The 18,379-nt window shown below is 37.6% G+C and overlaps 1 protein-coding gene across 2 annotated transcripts in view; it reads left to right on the top strand.

Annotated features, from left to right (window-relative positions):
• marchf8 (membrane-associated ring finger (C3HC4) 8) overlaps positions 1-18,379 on the top strand; it is a 220,093-nt gene that overhangs the window by 150,600 nt on the left and 51,114 nt on the right. For both annotated transcript variants that reach the window (XM_055227156.1, XM_055227155.1), the window contains exon 3: positions 7,403-7,453. In XM_055227156.1, coding sequence (XP_055083131.1) covers positions 7,403-7,453 — 51 coding nt within the window. The remainder of the gene's footprint in view (positions 1-7,402; positions 7,454-18,379) is intronic.

The raw sequence follows: 18,379 nt of genomic DNA, 5'->3' as shown, positions 1-18,379 counted from the left end.
AGCACTCAGATCTAACAGGATCAGGACTGAGACTTGCATCCTGTTGCCTCCTGTTCAAGTGGATGTCATTTGTCACCTTGATAAGAGCAGTCTCAGTGCTGTGGTGGGGTCTAAAACCTGACTGGAAAACATCAAAGGAGTTGTTTATTTGGAGAGTGCTAGTAAGCTGTTAGTACCTGTAATTACAGTTTCCTCCACGGTAAGAGCAAACAGCAGCAATTGTAAAGGTCATATGTTTAATCAGGTCTGAGTATGTAGATTAGAAAGTACTCCTACGGCTTGTGCTTGTGGATGTATCCTAGGTGAAGGAGGGAACAGCAGAGATGCTTCCTTAGTCCTCCATCACTATGACAACAGACCCAGATAGGACACATTGAGGAGACAGCTGTAATTAAGGCAAAATTGTGTTCAGTTTATGGATTTAAAATGGTGGCCAGACCTGTTTGGTGTTAGACTCAGTTCGGACCTGGTTTACTCCTGATGTTGTGTAGATGGGTTAGTCCAGTATTTCATCTGGTATCCTGGTTACAAATGTATTAGATTGGGCTACTATGGTTTCAAACTGTTTAAGCAACGACAAAGTGGTTAGACTAGTAAAACGGCAAAAACGGCAAAGCTGAAAGATGGGTCAAAGGCAGAAAACACAATCCTCTAAAGAGACAATTAATTATACTTTAACTATACTTTACTTACCTTTTTAGAAATATATGGATAGTCCTTCTGCATAGGTCTGTCACGATAATTATTAAATCGACGTATCGTTCAATATATGAAGCTGGAACTACATTTTTTGGGGGATCAGTATTTATCATGTGTACATTTGCTTTGCACTACTAGGATTTTTTTTTGTAATTTTTTGGCTATGTGATAAGATTTAAACAGTAAAACGTTGAGTAAATCACGTCTATGACTCATTACAGATGCAAACTAAGTACTAAAGTGTTTCATTCTGCTGTTTATTTATTGCAGCTCATGATTTTTTAACAATATTGTACATTTAGAATAGTTTTTGTGGAGTAATCTTGCTTTAGGGTTATTGTGTCAGTGGCATACATTTTGTTTTGAATATTATTGTTTATAGTATGATGTAGTTGTACTAGTGGGAGCAGTATGGTAGCAATAGTCGTATTTGTAGAAGTAGTTTTAAGCATTTCCAAAACTGCAACTCTATTGAAGTATTATATGCCATTCCAAAACCACAATTTACACTCAGCACTGCACAGAAATAGTTGATTTCACTATCTCATAAATAGGGGTGATATATCGGAATTATCGGTGATATTGGAGGATTTGGCACCAATATTTTTTTGTGCACTGCTCTAGTCTCTGTGTGTGCCCATGTAACTAAATGGATGTAAATATTAAGTTCTTTCCCAGGTAAATACATTTTGTTATGTTTTAAAAGTTAGAAGTTAATTGAAGTTATATTTTATATCGGCCATACCAGACCATCCCTACTCATAAAAGTCTGAAAGTCAAACGATGAACTGTCAATGCTGTTATGTTTATATAAAACATATTGCACAAGAATCATTGTAATCTTAAGATAGTGGCCTTATCAGGAGGAACAAGCACACCGAGCGCTCTCTGTACAGTCAACCCTGCGTCGTGCCAGTTCTCTGACCCTGGTTAGCATGCAGAATCATACTGTAACCGTTGGCCTCCTTCAAACTCCCACTGTGCTTCTTCACTCTTGTCAGGGTGCGTTTTTCTCCACTACACCAGTGCCCTGTCACACTCACATGCACATACACTCCTCATTACGTAACCCTGATTGATTACTCATTATACAAACCACACAGGGCTAGCTCATAGGCCGCATCTGAATGGAGCTTTACTCTTTTCAATGACTGTTTTGTCCTGGAATGCTGGTTGTTACTTTAGACTTGGAATGTAAAATGTTGGAATTTTTGGGGAGTTGAGTATGATTGAAAAAAAACAATAGCAAGAAGGTTCAAGGTTCTATTCCTGTACTGCATGAGAATTTTCTGTGTGGAGTTTGGATATATACCCTACTAAACACAGGAAAAACAAGCAGCTTGGTACCTCTACTTGTTTTTGACAGACAAATTGCTGAAAGCTGGGTTAAATGCAGATGACACATTCCAGTATAGCAGGGTGTCCAAACTTTTTTCAGCAAGGGTGGGATACTGAAGCCATTATACCTTTAATAAGACTTGGAAGATTTTTTTTTTTTTTAGGTCTGTGTCTCAGAGCAATGTGATGTTTTTTAGGTTATAGAGGTAGAATCTCTTCAATTTGTAGAAAAAATGCTTCCTGATCAATTGGGCCAGTTTAGGAGGAGGCATGAGGGCCAACAAAAATTGATCTGAGGGCCGCATTTGGCCCCTGGGCCGTAGTTTGGACAGCCCTACATTATAGGGACAATTAATTATACTTGGAAAATGAATGGATAGTCCTTCATAGTAACATTTGCTGTATAGTTTGGGTGGTTTATAAAGTAGTTGTAGTCGTCATTGGCCTTGTTCACATGCACATTCAAATCTGATTAGAACTAGAGTTAGATTAGACATAAATGACACGCAAACTGCTAAACTTGATGTAACTGTGATCAGAAACAAATACATCGATTGAGCTTTTTCAATTACGATACCGATCCCAATACCATGGCAGGGACTAAAGATAGAAGATAAAGATTTATTTTCCTACGAACAAAAAAAAAGTATGACAAAATGTGTTATGGAGCTGTTATTTATGTGTCAAGTAACTACAGAACAACTTTGTATTAAAAGCTCAAACATTATGAGACTTTCTGGACCAACTACATCCTGTAAATAGTTTTATTACTTCAATTTATAGGCTGCACCAGGACATCAGAAGAACCGATATCTTGGAGCTGATCTCTATCTTTGAGTACGCTCGTAACCGCGGCCAGTGTGGTAGAAGGAGTCGCTGAGATACGTTCACATTTTTCATAATAGTAATAAAGGTAGTGGTAATGATTATTGTCGGCTGTATTATTAAAAGACAGTGTAGTATTGTTCAGTGGAATGATTTGCAGTATGTGTTGTATTAGAAGCTGTAGTACTCTAGTTGTGATAGTACAGAATTTAGATATCTTTTTGTTTTTTTAATTAAACTTTCAAGATAACTTAATTTTCTCAGACCAACCCTGCAAACAGAAGACACGTTTTAAATATCATATTGTTAGTTTTGCCATATCTTATAGGTGCATGAAAGACTGTCCATCAGAAAAGTTACACAGTGTGCCTTTAAGCTCTTCTTAAGACTACTTACCGCTCCAAATGTTGTGGTGGTTTGGTGAGTCCATGCAGGAGCTGTTGTGTAACACTGGGCTGGTGCAGTGCCAGAGGGAGAGACTTAAGATGCCACAGTGCTCCAGAGCTTTAGCCTCAGCCTCATTAGTAGACCCGTCATGAATGAGTCCACCCTCACACCATTCACCACCACACGGGCTTTGAAAGGCCTGTGCACAAACACATGCATACAGCAGAGGTGTATGAGAGGAAAAACATGACCACGTTTGAGATCAAGTTACGACTTCAACTTTAGTCTATTTGTAACAACTTTAGTCACCAAACATTGCAGTTAAAGGAGACCTATTCTGCATAATCAACTTTTCAGAGCTTTAACCATGTTCTAGTTATTTCCTCTTCTCATTGACCTTTTCAGAGTTGTATTTGGAGTGATTTGTACATATTTGCGCACTCTTTAATCACTTATTTTCAATATTTTGCCAGTCAAACCCCCATTTTCATCACCTCCGGTACCCACCCACTGCTTTGTACTTACTTTGTTCTTCAGTTTTATTTTCTTAATCCGTGATCTGCGTCGGATTCGAGAGCTTCATGAAGTCATTTTGTCACAAATGGTTCACTTGGATCTCCAGCTATACATCGGAGATGATGACAAATGCACGGGTCTTTGTTGTGATGACGTTTACAACAACGTCAGCTCCTATTGTGCACCGTGGTTTTCTTACACAGTAGTCAGTAGACTTGTTTCTTTTAATTAAGTTGTTTTAGATGAACATTACGATTTAATCACAATAGGTCTTCTTTAAAGAAATCATACAAAGAAAGTGATTTCATAAACAAGACCTATCTGTGTCCTCAAATATGGTAAGGTAAACATGTTCAAATCAAATATAGATTTTACTGATTATATTGTTGATGACTTAATTACAAACATATTGGACCTGATGGCCACTTTGTTTGTGTAATCATCTGTTTTTTTTGTTCTCAAGACAATTATCCAATCAGAAAGAAGAATGAGCCTAACAATTAATTTGGGTTGCCAGTTTCAATGCTGAAATCCAGTTGGTTTAAACCTAAAATGCCTCTTTCTGATCTGAGTCGTCACTACCTAAACTCCAGCACCTGCAGACAATCATGAGTCTTCACTCAGGGAGTGAATTCTGGAGGTTCTGAGCTTCACATGAGGCCTGTCCATATGAATAAGAAGATCTTGTATATGCCTCTATCTGCAAGTTAAGACACTGGCAACACACTGGTTTGGTTGTCATTCTAATACCTTTTTTAAAAGGCGAATCATATATGTTATGCAGTTTTAGAGTTCAGATATGCTAAAAAAAAAAAAACACTACTACCATTGTTCATTTCACAGTTAGTCTAACTGACATAAAACATGGGCTAATAGAATCACTGTTAATCTTATGTACACACCACCAATACACAGCTGCTCATTTTCCTTTGTACAAACTTCATTTTATGTTTTATTTGTCACAGTTTTATTACATCACAGTGATAGTGTGGTGACTGTGGCATTACCATTTACACAATAAAATACAACTGTAAATAAACTATAAAGTTTAACTGCAGTGCCTGGCTCTGCTCTAATAGGTCAGGAAGACTTTAAAATTCCATCAAATCAACTTTTACAAGAAGTGATCTAGTTACAGCTAATCTTGTTAAAGGGGTGAGTCCACACAATATTGAACATCAGTGATATGCAATAACTGTGTGGCGTACAATAAATGTCCCAGTGGCATTTAAGAGTGAACTTTTTAAAGGACCAAAAAAATTGTCTTTTTGACCTGAATGCGCCCCCTGCTGGCAATAATGGTGTTGTTCTTGCACTGAACTCTGTTTTTTTCCTTGTATCTGAGCAAAATTTGTACTATCCCCGTACAGATATATCAGAAAGTGCACTGTTACCATGCTAATATTTCTTAACATTTCTCTGTCTGGTCTCTGAAAGTTGAAAAAAGTGCTTATAAACTCATCACTGTGAATTATTAGAATGCTCAGAATGCATACGGTACGTGAGGAATAACTTTGAACCACTGCAAACTGTTTTTAATGGTTAGACAATACAAATCTGGTACGGCGCCTTTAAAGTTGATTTATAGCATTGTTTTTTCAATTTAAGTATCATTTGTTACACACTGCTAATATGAATGGACTTGTTTGACATTGTTTTGGTCATGGTCCTCTTCTGTGATTGGTTGTTTAAACAGAACGAGACACAAAGTAGGACAACCAAATAATTCCAAGTGAAATTCCATGCCAGTCACATACAAAACAATTAAAGGGCTGGTGTTCGCACGTCTCTAGCTTCATGATTACAATTACTTCAAAAACTGTGAAAGTATCATTTAACAACATAATGTCAACCAAGACTACACAAGAGCGTTGCATTTTGGCATATCTTTTTTCACCAGATGCCCTTACTGATATATTATTTCATATTTATTTGGGCATATAACGGGTGCAACTTTACTTTAGTGTGATAATAATCAGGAAGTATGTGTTAGCTTGTTAGTTGTTGTTAGCTTTACTGTGACGGCAAAACTCCGCTCTGGTCTCAGAAAGTCTTCAAAAGTGCTGATCTGATCTGTTATATTGTTGTTTCCTCATCAAAAACATACTTGGAGTTGTGTTCTTCTCAAACTGAAAACACTCTGTTCCACCTTGTGATGTCATGTGGTAATACAGGAAGTGCTCCACTGTGTTTTTAAACTCCATACGTCTTCACTAAGAACATCTGGATAATTAGTCCTGGAATTCCCAATCTCTACTAAACAAAAGGTAAAATGTGGCTGTTAACTTGAAAACTACCTCTTTATGACATCACAAGGTGGAACAGAGCATTTTGAGCTTTGGAGATGTCGACAGACTGATAATACATGTGTGAATGAAACAAAACACATCTTCAGGTATGTTTTTGATGAGGAAACAACATTCTAACATGGCTTAAACATCACAAGAATAAATTTAGTGTGATACAGGACCTTTACAACTCATTGCTGTGAGTAATTAGGATGTTCATAATGCATAATGTAAGTAAGGAATAACTTTGGATCACTGCAAACTGTTTCAAATAAGCTAGTCCTGTTTTTCACGCCAAAGTCAAATACTTGATCCTGTACCAGTTTTCTAAATGTCGTGTGGAATAGTGTAGTGAAATGTGTGCTTGCCTGATAATTCTGTGTACATTCCTCTGGTTTGGCCTCGGCTGCTCGTGTGGTCAAGATGAAAACTCTTTTCAATGGGCAACAAAACACCAATCCCATCATGCATTGTGGCAGGGTGGTTAAAATGTTTTCACACAACAGGGACTTCCACAGAATAACATTATCTTTTGTGATGCTAAACAGGTCGTGTTGATTCAGCAGCAGCCGTTGTTGTTGTTGTTTTAAGGTATTTTCATGTGAAATCAACAAATGTCTCCTGCTTTTCCATCTTGGATTTGATTCAAACTACTTCAAACTTGGTTGTATAAACAGTAGTGAGTGTATCGAGTTTGCAGCTGCTGTTATTGTTAGTTTAAAATCAAATGTGGGTGTATCTGTCCAAAAATAAACTAAATAAAACAAACACTTTCATTACCACTAGAAGAAGAATTTGGAAAGAATTTATAAAGTACTTACTAATGCAAGATGGTAGTTAAGATATTGGCCAGTAACATCCACATGACGCTAGAAAAAAAGAATTAAAAAGTAAAAAAAATAAAAATGAAAGTATTGATTGAGGGGGAAAAAAAATAAAAATAAATCATGCCTAAATACTTATAAGCATACAGAATAAAACATGAATAAGTACTTTATAAACACAAACAAAGAGCGATTTAACTATGGAGTATGCCTATTATTATGAGTTTCCCGTTAATATGTGGTCCTTAAAATTAAGTGTTACCAAATTTATAATATACAAACACAGAACTACATCTCAATCACAAAATGAGAAACACGAAACTATAATACTCGCCATCCGCCTTCATTTTGAACGATAATTGTTTAGCACTTTTGTCCTGAGGGTTGTTCCTCACCACAAACTGCCCCGACATACAGTCAGTCTATCTATCCATAGAGCTTATTGTGAAATGACCTCAATGGTTTGTTTCCTCTTTATTTCTGAATGTCTCCACTAACTTTTGTCTTTTTTGTGTGTGTTTACAGAATGAAAAGCCACTGGGTCACTCGGCGAGCAGGTCCAGCAATATCTCAAAGGTAAGTGACATTTTGCAGATTTTGTCTTTGTGTATACGTGTATAAAGGGTTAAGAGCCTATAGATAACATGATAAATGGAGTACTTGACAGAAAACCCGCCTGTGTGAACTACTAGCGATGCAAGGACATGCTTTTTAGAGCCCATTCCATCTTTATGCATTGATGCGCTATTTTTAGACACGTGGAAAATTCAGGTACACATGCGGCAGCTCCAAGGAAATTATTTGACTTTTTGAGATTGAATTTAGGCGCTAGAATCACACCTGGTTATGAGAGGGTGAAATCAATATTTGAAAGTTAGATTTGCTACAGAAGCCCTGAAGGGACATGCTGTTGTCTTGTTTTAGTCACTTGTATACTGTGGGAACATAGTATGGCATTTTTTGTCAATAACTGTCTATACATTTAACTTATTGTCAACACTGATAAATAGCTTTTTTAGAGATATATTGATTGACCCAATATCTGTACTTTTTAGTGTATTAGTTTTCAGCTCTATAGACAGTAATTGAGCTTGTAGCAGCTTGAAATCGTTTATTTTGGAGGGAAAAGTTCAGTGTCGACCGAAAAACAAAAGGAGGACTTGATCATAAATATGTGGTTAATCATTGATACAGGAACATTTAAAGACAGGTTTTTCAAGGACAAGTACAATCTCATACATTATTACAAGATTATTAAATTGCAGTTATGGCACCAAACGTTTATACACCCACCTGCACCTGTTTTTAATGTTTTATATGGACCTACTTTTTTTTTTGTTTTTTTTTGTTTGTATCGTATTTTGAACAGGGCGACCATGAAAAAGAGAGTCTAAGTGTTTTCTTTGGGTTCCTCTATATAAATAAAGTTAAAAAAGAAAGAAAAGGCACATCTGGATTCTACAAAAATCTGTTTCGCAACTTTTACGGTCACTACCCCCAACCTCACTCTTCAGAGCGGGCACTTAATGCACATGGACTTTGCATGTGTTGCACAAGCTTTTTATTAATTATTGTCTATCTTTCAATTGATTTATTGTGTGTTTATGAAACGTATAAATGATCTACACCCGACTCTATCTATCCACCTGTCTATCTAGTAATTGCATAAGTAGTACTGTTTGTTAGAGCTGAGCGCAATATATCGCTACAGAGAAATATCATGATAAACGATAATATTGAAACTATTTTTTGCCACTGACACACAAACTATTTTTTAAAAGCATGATCTGCAGCACATAAACAACAGAATGAAGCAGTAATTAGCCACAGAAGACACTTTTTCAACCTTCTACAGCTCAAATCTTGTCGTATTACAACTAAAATAACAAAAATATCACCACTTTTGCAAAGAAATATTCCACTCGATAAATATTGAGTCCCACAATATATTGTTCCAGCTTCATATACTGAACGATAAGTCAATATAGTTATCGTGACAGGCCTTGTGTTAGTAGCAGCTGCAGTTGTAAATGTAATATTTGTGGTCTGGTGCGTTTGTTTGGGGGTTGTTTTTGTCATGTGACCAGCAAAGGCCGATTTGTCAAAAGGGCTTACACTGAAAAGGTCAGAGAAAGAGTAACTTCAATCAATTTGGCCTTGTTGCGTTTCAATACTTTATAGATTTTATAGCCCAAAACATCTGAAAGTCTGAAATAGCAGGTCCAAAGTTCTGCCAGGAACTTTTGAATTATAACATTTGAATCATGAATCTGAATTTCCCAAGAATTCTTAGTTGAAAATCCATCTCGCGTCGCACTCCTCCTCTCACTCCTCTGTCGGGTGAAAGGTCAAATCTTGCACACCGCTCCAATCCTCTGAGCCTCTTAGCGGATCAGGCCTGTACCGCTGCTGCTAATAGACGCTGGGGTCAGAACGTTTCCACGGCGACGACCCCGCTCGGCCCTGCGATCACAGAGTCCTCATCGCTGCGCTGGCACAACGAAGGCTTGGGTTACACCTGCGCTGGACGGGAGTAACATTAGGAAGAACACAATCACATAAATGCAGTTGCTATTTCTTCAAATGGAGTGAAACAATACAATGAGCTGATGTTTTCCCATGATGCATCATTACACACGGCCTTGTAAGTGTCATTTTAGCGGCCACTTTTAGATGTCATCCATGCCTGTTTTGAGTAATATCGTGCTCTTTCCCGAACTTTCCTCTTTACGATCAGCAGTACGATTCTGTCCAAAGCTCCGCCCACAAGCCTACATGTCACCCACGCTCCCACAAACACATTTTCCATAAATATACAAAAGCGGGATACGAAACAATCACACAAACCTGATGAGATGTGCAGTAGTTTCATTAGAGGGATACATGCTGATTGTGTTTTGATAGTGCTCTGAAGGGGGGGCAAACGGAGGGGGGGTCGGAGCATCGAAAATGAAACGGAAACTTATTAAACAGTTTTTACGTTGTTTTTGATGAATATAGCATTTTCAACACAGTCAAAGGTAGCATGGTGATCTAAATATAATGTGTGTTAGCGTTTAATACACCACAGAATAATAGTAATAGCCCATCTTTAGACTAAACCCTAACCATAACCTGTTTTAACTCAACTTTAAACCATGTTGTTGACCTAATAATAAAGGATTTACATCTCGGGGGCCTGATTTCTGTCCCCATGATGTGATAAATACCTCCACATGCAGAAGAGATGACTGTAACTCTCTTGTCGTCATATTATGTGGGTGATTATGATTAAACAGGTGTTGCTAATAGACAAGATAGCTGCAGCTGGGACTTTAAATGAATACAGATGCTCAGTTGGCTACACACATTTCTAATCATTTGAACATGTACGCACTTTTATTTATGAAGAAGCGCTCTTGTCAAATGTGTTTCATTTTTGTAACCTTGAATTGAAGAACCACGCTTTCCAAAATTGCTCACATTTGCTCAAGGCGTCTGCCACTGTTGACATGTGCCTGTGCTGTTCATTTCTTTTGCTTTTTATAGAGGAGGTATTACACATCACACATAACAGATCACCATGTTACCTTTTATTGTTTTGTTATATTCTAAAATGCTATAGTCCGAGTCCCTCCTCCCCTCGCTCCTGTTGATTTCTGTTCTGTTGCATGAAGAACAGGCGCAGAGGGACGGGAATCATTATGTAGATTGTTGGTTACAGCAATACAGTCGGGTTAAAGGCGGTGTTCAGCAAGAGTCTAACAAAGTTGGATTACAGCAGAGTTTTTATGTTCCTCCCTCAGTGCTTTCCTGTATGAGAGGAGGCTACAGAGAAGAACTGTGGCCTTGACCAAAATGACTGAAATCTAGCTGTTCTATCAGTTTCCTGTGATTTTGATAAATGGCAACTGTTGCATGAGAAACAGAACATTTTGTACTTTTGTAAGAAAGTAAGTAATGTATTACATTTGTATATTGTTCACACTCTCTCTTCAGGGTGTTAACACAACAACATCAGTATGCATTCTACTGATGAAACTACTGCACATTGCATTAGATTTGTGAAGTTGTAGTATATTATTTTTAAAACTGGGCAGTGATACAATTTTTAATTGCATAAAAAATATACAAAATAATAAGGGTTTCTTGGCTCCTAAACAGCTCTTTATTTCACTATTTAGGCCTAACTGTATTTAAACTGCACACATGCCACTTATTGATCGCTAATCCCTCGCTGCATAGCCTATTCACTCATGTATTTAGCGACTCTGTTTGAAGACTTTAATGGGCTGTTTCTCTGTGATCACTGACTCTTTTTGGAGAGTTTAAAAAACCATACAGAGCTTGGTCCAGTGCACAGACACAGTGGACCTGCCCCTCGTGTGTGTGTGTGCTGAAGAGAGAGAGAGGAGCGGGTCACAGACCAGAGCGTGGCTCGCGGACCCGAGCGGGACTTTTTGATCCAGGTTATTTGACTGATACACATGACCTGTGTTAACTTGTGTCAAAATAATTAATAGTGATGTTAACATGACAAAATACTAACGTGGTATACTTATTTTGTTTCAAGCTCTTGTATATTGAGGAGAAATGGCCATGTGGGAGCATGGGCAGTGTTGGCTTGTGGGCTGAGCCTTGTACAAGAGGCATAGGCTCATATACTACTAACCATCAGGAGGGGTCTCGAGAGGTTACAAGATTACTCAAACATTCATGGATGACATATAAAACTACTTCAGGTATGTTTTCGATGAAGGAACAACGTTATAACACGGTAGAAAGCTAAAAAAAAGATCTCTCTGGGAAAGAAAATACTGCCTTTAGATAAAACATGGAAGAAAAATAAGCCTTCAGTAGATCTAGCACTGTTGACGTTAGCGGCCTCGCTCTTACCACAATTACAGCTAACTTTTCGATGCTAGAAAATACCTTGCTCAATGTTCCTGAAATAATCCACTTTTATCTGTTAGCTCCTGACGTGGTTTCTTTGTCTACCTCCTAATGTGAATTTCCAGCTCTGCCTGTTGCTTGTGTCTGCTGTTCTGGTCATTTTAGGACACTTCCAATGTGTGCTGATGAATTCAAAATGGACTCCTCACTCAACGCATTCAAATCTAATCTTTTAGAATGAGGCGTTCAAGGTGCTATTCAGAAATGTTCAAAGGAGTGCCTGGACTTTTAGCGTTTTTTACTCTCTCTCGCCTGTGAGAGCCTTTGACAGTCCACTTTGCACTTGGGTACTTTTTCCAAATGTTATTCAAATAGCTCAAACTTCATCGTACACCTGTTTAATTCACATGAGCTTTTCGGTTGACTTATGACACCTAACAAGTTTCAAAATGGCTACTGTGAGCATGCTAGCTTACATTTTCAGGGCTGTTAAGTTGTGCGCACGATTGCTCTGTCAATAGAATCAATAGAGCGGCACATAGCATGAATCAATGTAACTTTTACAACCTGGCACGCCATTTTTCAGATTGATCGGAACAGTTTAGCTCAGTCAATTCACCTTCAAAAACGATCACACCACCGAAATGAGGCGTGTGCTATGTTTCGCTCGATTATTGACCTCGTGCAAAATAATCCAACGCGAATGACGATGGCGACGCCCACGGCAACGTCTGGAATAAGGTGAATAGTTTTGATTTTCTGTTTATTATTTAAACAATAACTGCAAGAAAAGCTGCATTGGGTAACTTTTTTTGAGTATAGTATCTGCTGGTCTCCATGGATATTAATTTGACAGGAATTTGCTATGTGACATTAAACTTATCTCCTCAGCATATAACATTTCACTGCAGTTTTGGTTTTGTTTAAAATTGTATTTATTCAAAAATCCCTCTCCGCAGATCTGGCCCGTGACTTGGCCCTAGTAGCACCACCTGCAAGTTTAATATGTTACTGTGGAGACAAGCCAGTAGAGTTCCCTCCACCAGAAAAGTTACATAATCCACCTTTAAACTTATTTTTTTCCATAAATTTGAGAGCTACTTGGCTTATTTTTGTACTTCAAAACTTTATGGAATTTAAATACTTGGATCTGCCGGTAACAGCGGGGAGTGAAGTATTTTTAAATTAGTAGCAGTAGGCATATTGTGAAGTTTCTTTTGTAGTGAAGGCAGTTTATGCGTTTATGAGAGGGAATGCTCTGAACAAGTCTGTATGGATTAGAGTTGAAACCATTTTTTTTATCTGTTCATGTGAAATAAAGATTATTATTAATCCTAATATACATTTTGGTACATCACATGCCAAATTAAAAACAAAATAGGGATACTAATTCATATTAAAACTAGCATTGTAACTAGAAACTTATTTGAGCAGGTATTGATACTTAAAGAGGCGGTATTTTACTTCTATGGGGTATTAACTGCTAACACATAACACATTTAGCTCAACATGTTACTTTTTATTGTTTTATAAATGCTATTTTTGCCGAAAACATCATATTAGCGTGTTTTTAACCTCTTTCCTTCCTTTGCTCTCCATGCTAAATCACTTCCCTTTCAGAGCACTATCATAAAATAATCAGACTACTCCACATCACATCAGGATTGTCAAGTTGTTTTGTACATTTTTGGAGAATTGTCATGTAGGAGCATGAGTGATGTAGACTTGTGGGCGGAGCATTGCGCAAAATATTAGCGGTAACTGTAAGGAGGGTTCAAATAGGGCCTGGAAGAGATCACTAAATTACTCAAACATGCATGGATGACATCTAAAACCTCTTCAGGCGTATTTTTTTTATAAGGGAACAAAATTATAACATTGTGGAAAGATTTTTTAAAAAGGCGCTCTTTTAAAAAAAATGTCTTCTTTTTTTTTTTTTCCAGAACTTGGATAAGATCATGTAGCAATATCAAATTAACAACTATTGTGTGTTGAAAATTACATTCTTAAGTTAAAAAAAAACACATTTATTTATCAGTGCGGTTTTGAATAGGTGTTATGTATTCAGTCTTTCCATTTTAATTTTAGTATTGTAATCTGCAGTCTTGTCATCAGTTACTTTTATCCGCTTTTTCCTAAACCGTAACATGATCTATACACAACTTTGAAAGAAATCGCCAAACTTGTAATCCACAAATGTTGAACCTTATCATTACTTGTGAGGTATTCATTCCGCTCACTTGTCATATTAATCTTGCGTCTTCAAGTCCAGACAGAAACCATGTCTTTGGGATTGAATGTTTACACCACTTTCTGAAACTGATGTGAAAAAATATGTCACTTTTATTTATTTTTACTGACAGAAGATGCTAAACTTTGTGGCAGTTTTTGTATCTTGTGGACAGGGTTATTATAGATATTAGTTTGAGCAGGTATTGATACTAAAAAGTCACATTCACAGGACAGAAATGCACCTTTCCTGAAGAGGTTTAGAATGATTTTGAGCTGTATCAGAACAAGTATAAGACACAGACTAGTATACACACATGGACCACTATGAACCTACTGGACGACTGAGGGATTACACAGATATAAGACACATGGAAATATACAAGAAAGTACTATGATGATGAAAATCAAATTCTATTGTCTAAAGAAAGAGTGTTTTTATCGTCATTGTGGTATCGGAGTCTGTATATAGTAGTAATTATAGATGTGACCAGTTACTTTTGTCCACTTTTTCCCAAACCTTAACACAATCTCTTTCTTTGTATTGAGTAATTCTTCAAACATGAAAACTACTCCTGAAGGATCATTTCTAACACTGAGGAGCAGTGGTTTCACTCTGTGCTCTTATGCTAATCCCCAGACTTTGCAGTTTCTTTGCAGAAATGTGATTTTGGTGCAGATTATCAGGCAAGTGTAACCTCCTTTTCCATCATAACCTCCAGTCTCCCTGGAGCGTCTAAATCTGATCTGTCTGCTCCAGATCTCTTCATGTAAAATACAAAGTCAGTTAGCCGTGCCTCCTCTCCACAGAACTGGACTGATTCATTGGAATATTCATATTTCCAGATATAATTCACTGAAATTGAGATCTATTTTGCCCAAAAGATTATGGAAAAGTAGAGCAAGTGCATTTACAGTGTCTAGAGTGAAATGGAAGTTTTAATCTGCAAACTATAAAACGTTTTGAAAATTGTATAGCTTTCGTTTTCACATAATATGCTTAAGTGCAGCTGTTGTTTTTGTCTGGCCTTGGTTCTCATGCACTTTGTGTGTCAAAATATGTGGACCCAGGTAAATTGAAACCCTAATATAAAAACCTGATTACAATATTAAGGAACAGACTCGAGACTGATTCCGATACCACAACAAGAGTCAATAAATCCTTTTTCTGTAGACAATAGAATGTGATTTTCAACATTAAATGGCAGTCCTTTCTTCTATACAGTGGTCCCTCGTTTATCACAGGTGTTACGTTCTAAAAATAATCCACAATAGGCGAAATCCGCAAAGTGGTCAGCTTTATTTTTTACAATTATTAAGGCTGTAAAACCCCTCACCACACACTTTATACACTTTTCTCACACAGGCATTAACATTTTCTCACATTTCTAATTAATATTGACTCACATGTATTTCACAGTTGCTCTGACTGTGCCTCTTTGTCCTGGTGTCGCTCCGCTGTAGCATCGATCCAACATTTATGTACATTTGTCTGAACACATTCTGTACTGTACAGGAGACACGGCACGGAGGAGACTGATGGACAATGGTCTACAGTCCCTCAGCCAATCAGGACGCAGAACACAATGCACGTTCAGATGCTGTAAAAAAGCATGTAAAATTGTACTAAAAAAAAAATCTAATCCCTCAGTGTCCAGTAGGTTCCATAGTGGTCCATGGGTGTGTACTAGTCTATGTGTCTTAAGCCTGTTCTGATACAGCTCAAAATCATTATAAAGATATTCAGGAAAGGTTCACTTCTGTCCTGTGAATGTGGTCCTGATGGCTCATTTGCATATTTCATGTTTAAATACTGTGTCTTTAACTTGGTCAATAAATATTCATAAACCATTATTTGCTTTGGTGAAAAGTGATGTTATTTTCAGATATGGGTCAATGATATGTTACAAGAATTTACGACCCTTCAGAGCATTGTCTAAGTAATTATTAATTAATCAGTTTAGATAATTGATTATACTGAATTGGTAATGTTTCTCAGTGTTCACAAAGGCCACGTGAGTCCTGCTTCAACTTAGAACTAAACTTAATCCAATTCTTCACGTTAATTATATCCATAGACTGTATAAAGAAGAGGACTGAGCGTTACCTATAGCGTTTGGCTTCAGTCAAATTAATGCTAGCAGTTATAGGGGAGATACCTCAGTGAAAGATCGCGCTTGATTTGTTTGTTATTAATGTTCATATGTTGATTCATGGACAAAATAGCGAAATAAAAACACCAGGATCATGTAGAGCAAAGGCTCACTGTAGCAATTACAGAGGGAGGGGTGACAATTTTTCAATCTCAAGTGAAATAAAGTGAATAAAGTGAGTCTGGACGCGCAGTCGTGATCACTTCCTATCTGGAACGTGGCAGCTAGCAGGTTAGGTATGTCCATTTATATATACAGTCCATGATTATATGTCTGTGTAATCCCTCAGTTGACCAGGTCTGATCCATAGTAAAAGCCAAAAGTTAAATCTGTCAACTGGACAAAAAGTTGTAAGAGTGAAGACATTTCATTTCTCGTCCAAGCCGCTTCTTCAGTTCTGGTCAGATTGCTGTCCAGTTGACAGATTTAACTTTTGGCTTTTTCTGTGATTATATCCTTTTCTTTTAGAAGTTTTGTTGGCGCTGTTTTGTCATCTGCTGCTCACATCCAACCAGGAAGTACAATTATAAAAAAAAAAAAAAAAAAAATCCTAGTTCATTATGGTCAGTTGCTGCTCCTGACATGTTGCCCCAGTAACACTGAATGATGGGGTGAACCTAACACACTTTTACCAATGGGAAAATACATTCATGCCACCCATTTTGTTTTGCTCCCTTATCCTTGTATAGTCATATCCAATCTTTTTACCTCAGTTTCGTTTTTCTTCTGCCTGAATTCTCAACACTACTTTCTTTCAACTACTTCTAGCTGCATTACATGTTTTCCGGTAAAGATCCTTCAAACACTTTCTCTTGCTATCTTTGCACCGTTCCCATTGGAGTTGTACCATCACACACTGCCAGAAGCGAACCGTTTCACTACCGCACACAATCTTTTTATATTCATCGATTTACCCCCTCCCTGTATACCTCTTGGCCTTGAGTCTAAACGATGTCCATTTCACAGGTCAACAGCGTGCTAACCGGCCAGCGCGTGGGCGGCACATTAGCCTGGCCCTATACTTCGAGGTCAGACAAACGTAGCACTTTGCGATAGTAGCTCAGTTGGTAGAGTGTTTGTCCACTGATCTGAAGGTTGGCGGTTCAAATCCTGCTCTCGACATAAACATCATTGGTTGAGCGGTGCGATTCTAACTCACACAGATGAATGCTGTCGTTGTGTCCTTGGGCAAGACACTTAACCCACCTTGCCCTCAGTGTCTGCGTACACTGGTGTGTGAATGTGTGTGTGAATGGGTGAGTGGTTCCTCGTTGTAAAGCGCTTTGAGTGCCTTGAAGGTAGAAAAGCTATGGAACCGCTTTGAAATACGTTGCGTTCACGTTTTAGAGTTTGGTGATGGCAGAATTTCAGATGGAGGGCTGGGGATTGTATAACTCTGAGATTCACTGTTGGACCTTTTCAGTATTTGTTATATTAGGGATTCATTCCGCTCACTTGCCATATTAATCTTGCGTCTTCAAGTCCAGACAGCAATCAGGTCTTTGGGATTGAATATTTGCACCACTTTCTGAAGCTAATGTGAAAAAAATAACTTCACTTTTGTTTATTTATACTGACAGAAGATGCTAAACGTGTGCCAGGGTTAAAATCAGATACTGATCAATGTTTAAGCTAGTATCAAAACTAGATACCATTTGAGAAGGTATCGATACTAAAAAAGCCACATTCACAGGACAAAAATGAACTTTTCCTGAACATCTTTAGAATGATCTTGAGATGTATTCAAACAAGTATAAGACACATAGACTAGTATACACCATGGACCACTATGAACCTACTGGACGACTGAGGGATTACACAGATATAAGGCCACATGGGAATATAAAAGAAAGTACTACCATTTAATGTTGAAAATCACATTCTACTGTCTTAAGCACATGTGTCAAACTCGAGGCCCATGGACCAAACGTGGCCCGCCATGTCATTTCACATGGCCCACAACAAGGTAAATTAAAAGGTATGACTGTCTTAAAATGTCAGTTTATCAGGAGATAGCAAGTTATACAGCAATATTTTTACATCTATGGACATACATATGCAATATTTATAAACTGAATAAGTGATAGAATACATACAGAAAGTTTATGAACAAGTTAAAAAAGTAGTTACTTTTATTTTAGATTACATCTGGCCTTTTGAGGGTGACCATTTTCCTGATGTGGCCCTCGGTGAAAATGTGTTTACCATCCCTGCTCTAACGAAAGAGTGTTTTGTATTATCATCATAG

This window comes from Periophthalmus magnuspinnatus, chromosome 15 (assembly GCF_009829125.3).
Source record: "Periophthalmus magnuspinnatus isolate fPerMag1 chromosome 15, fPerMag1.2.pri, whole genome shotgun sequence".
NCBI classification, from domain to species: Eukaryota; Metazoa; Chordata; class Actinopteri; order Gobiiformes; family Gobiidae; genus Periophthalmus; species Periophthalmus magnuspinnatus.
This window is presented reverse-complemented; position numbering and strand designations above follow the sequence as displayed.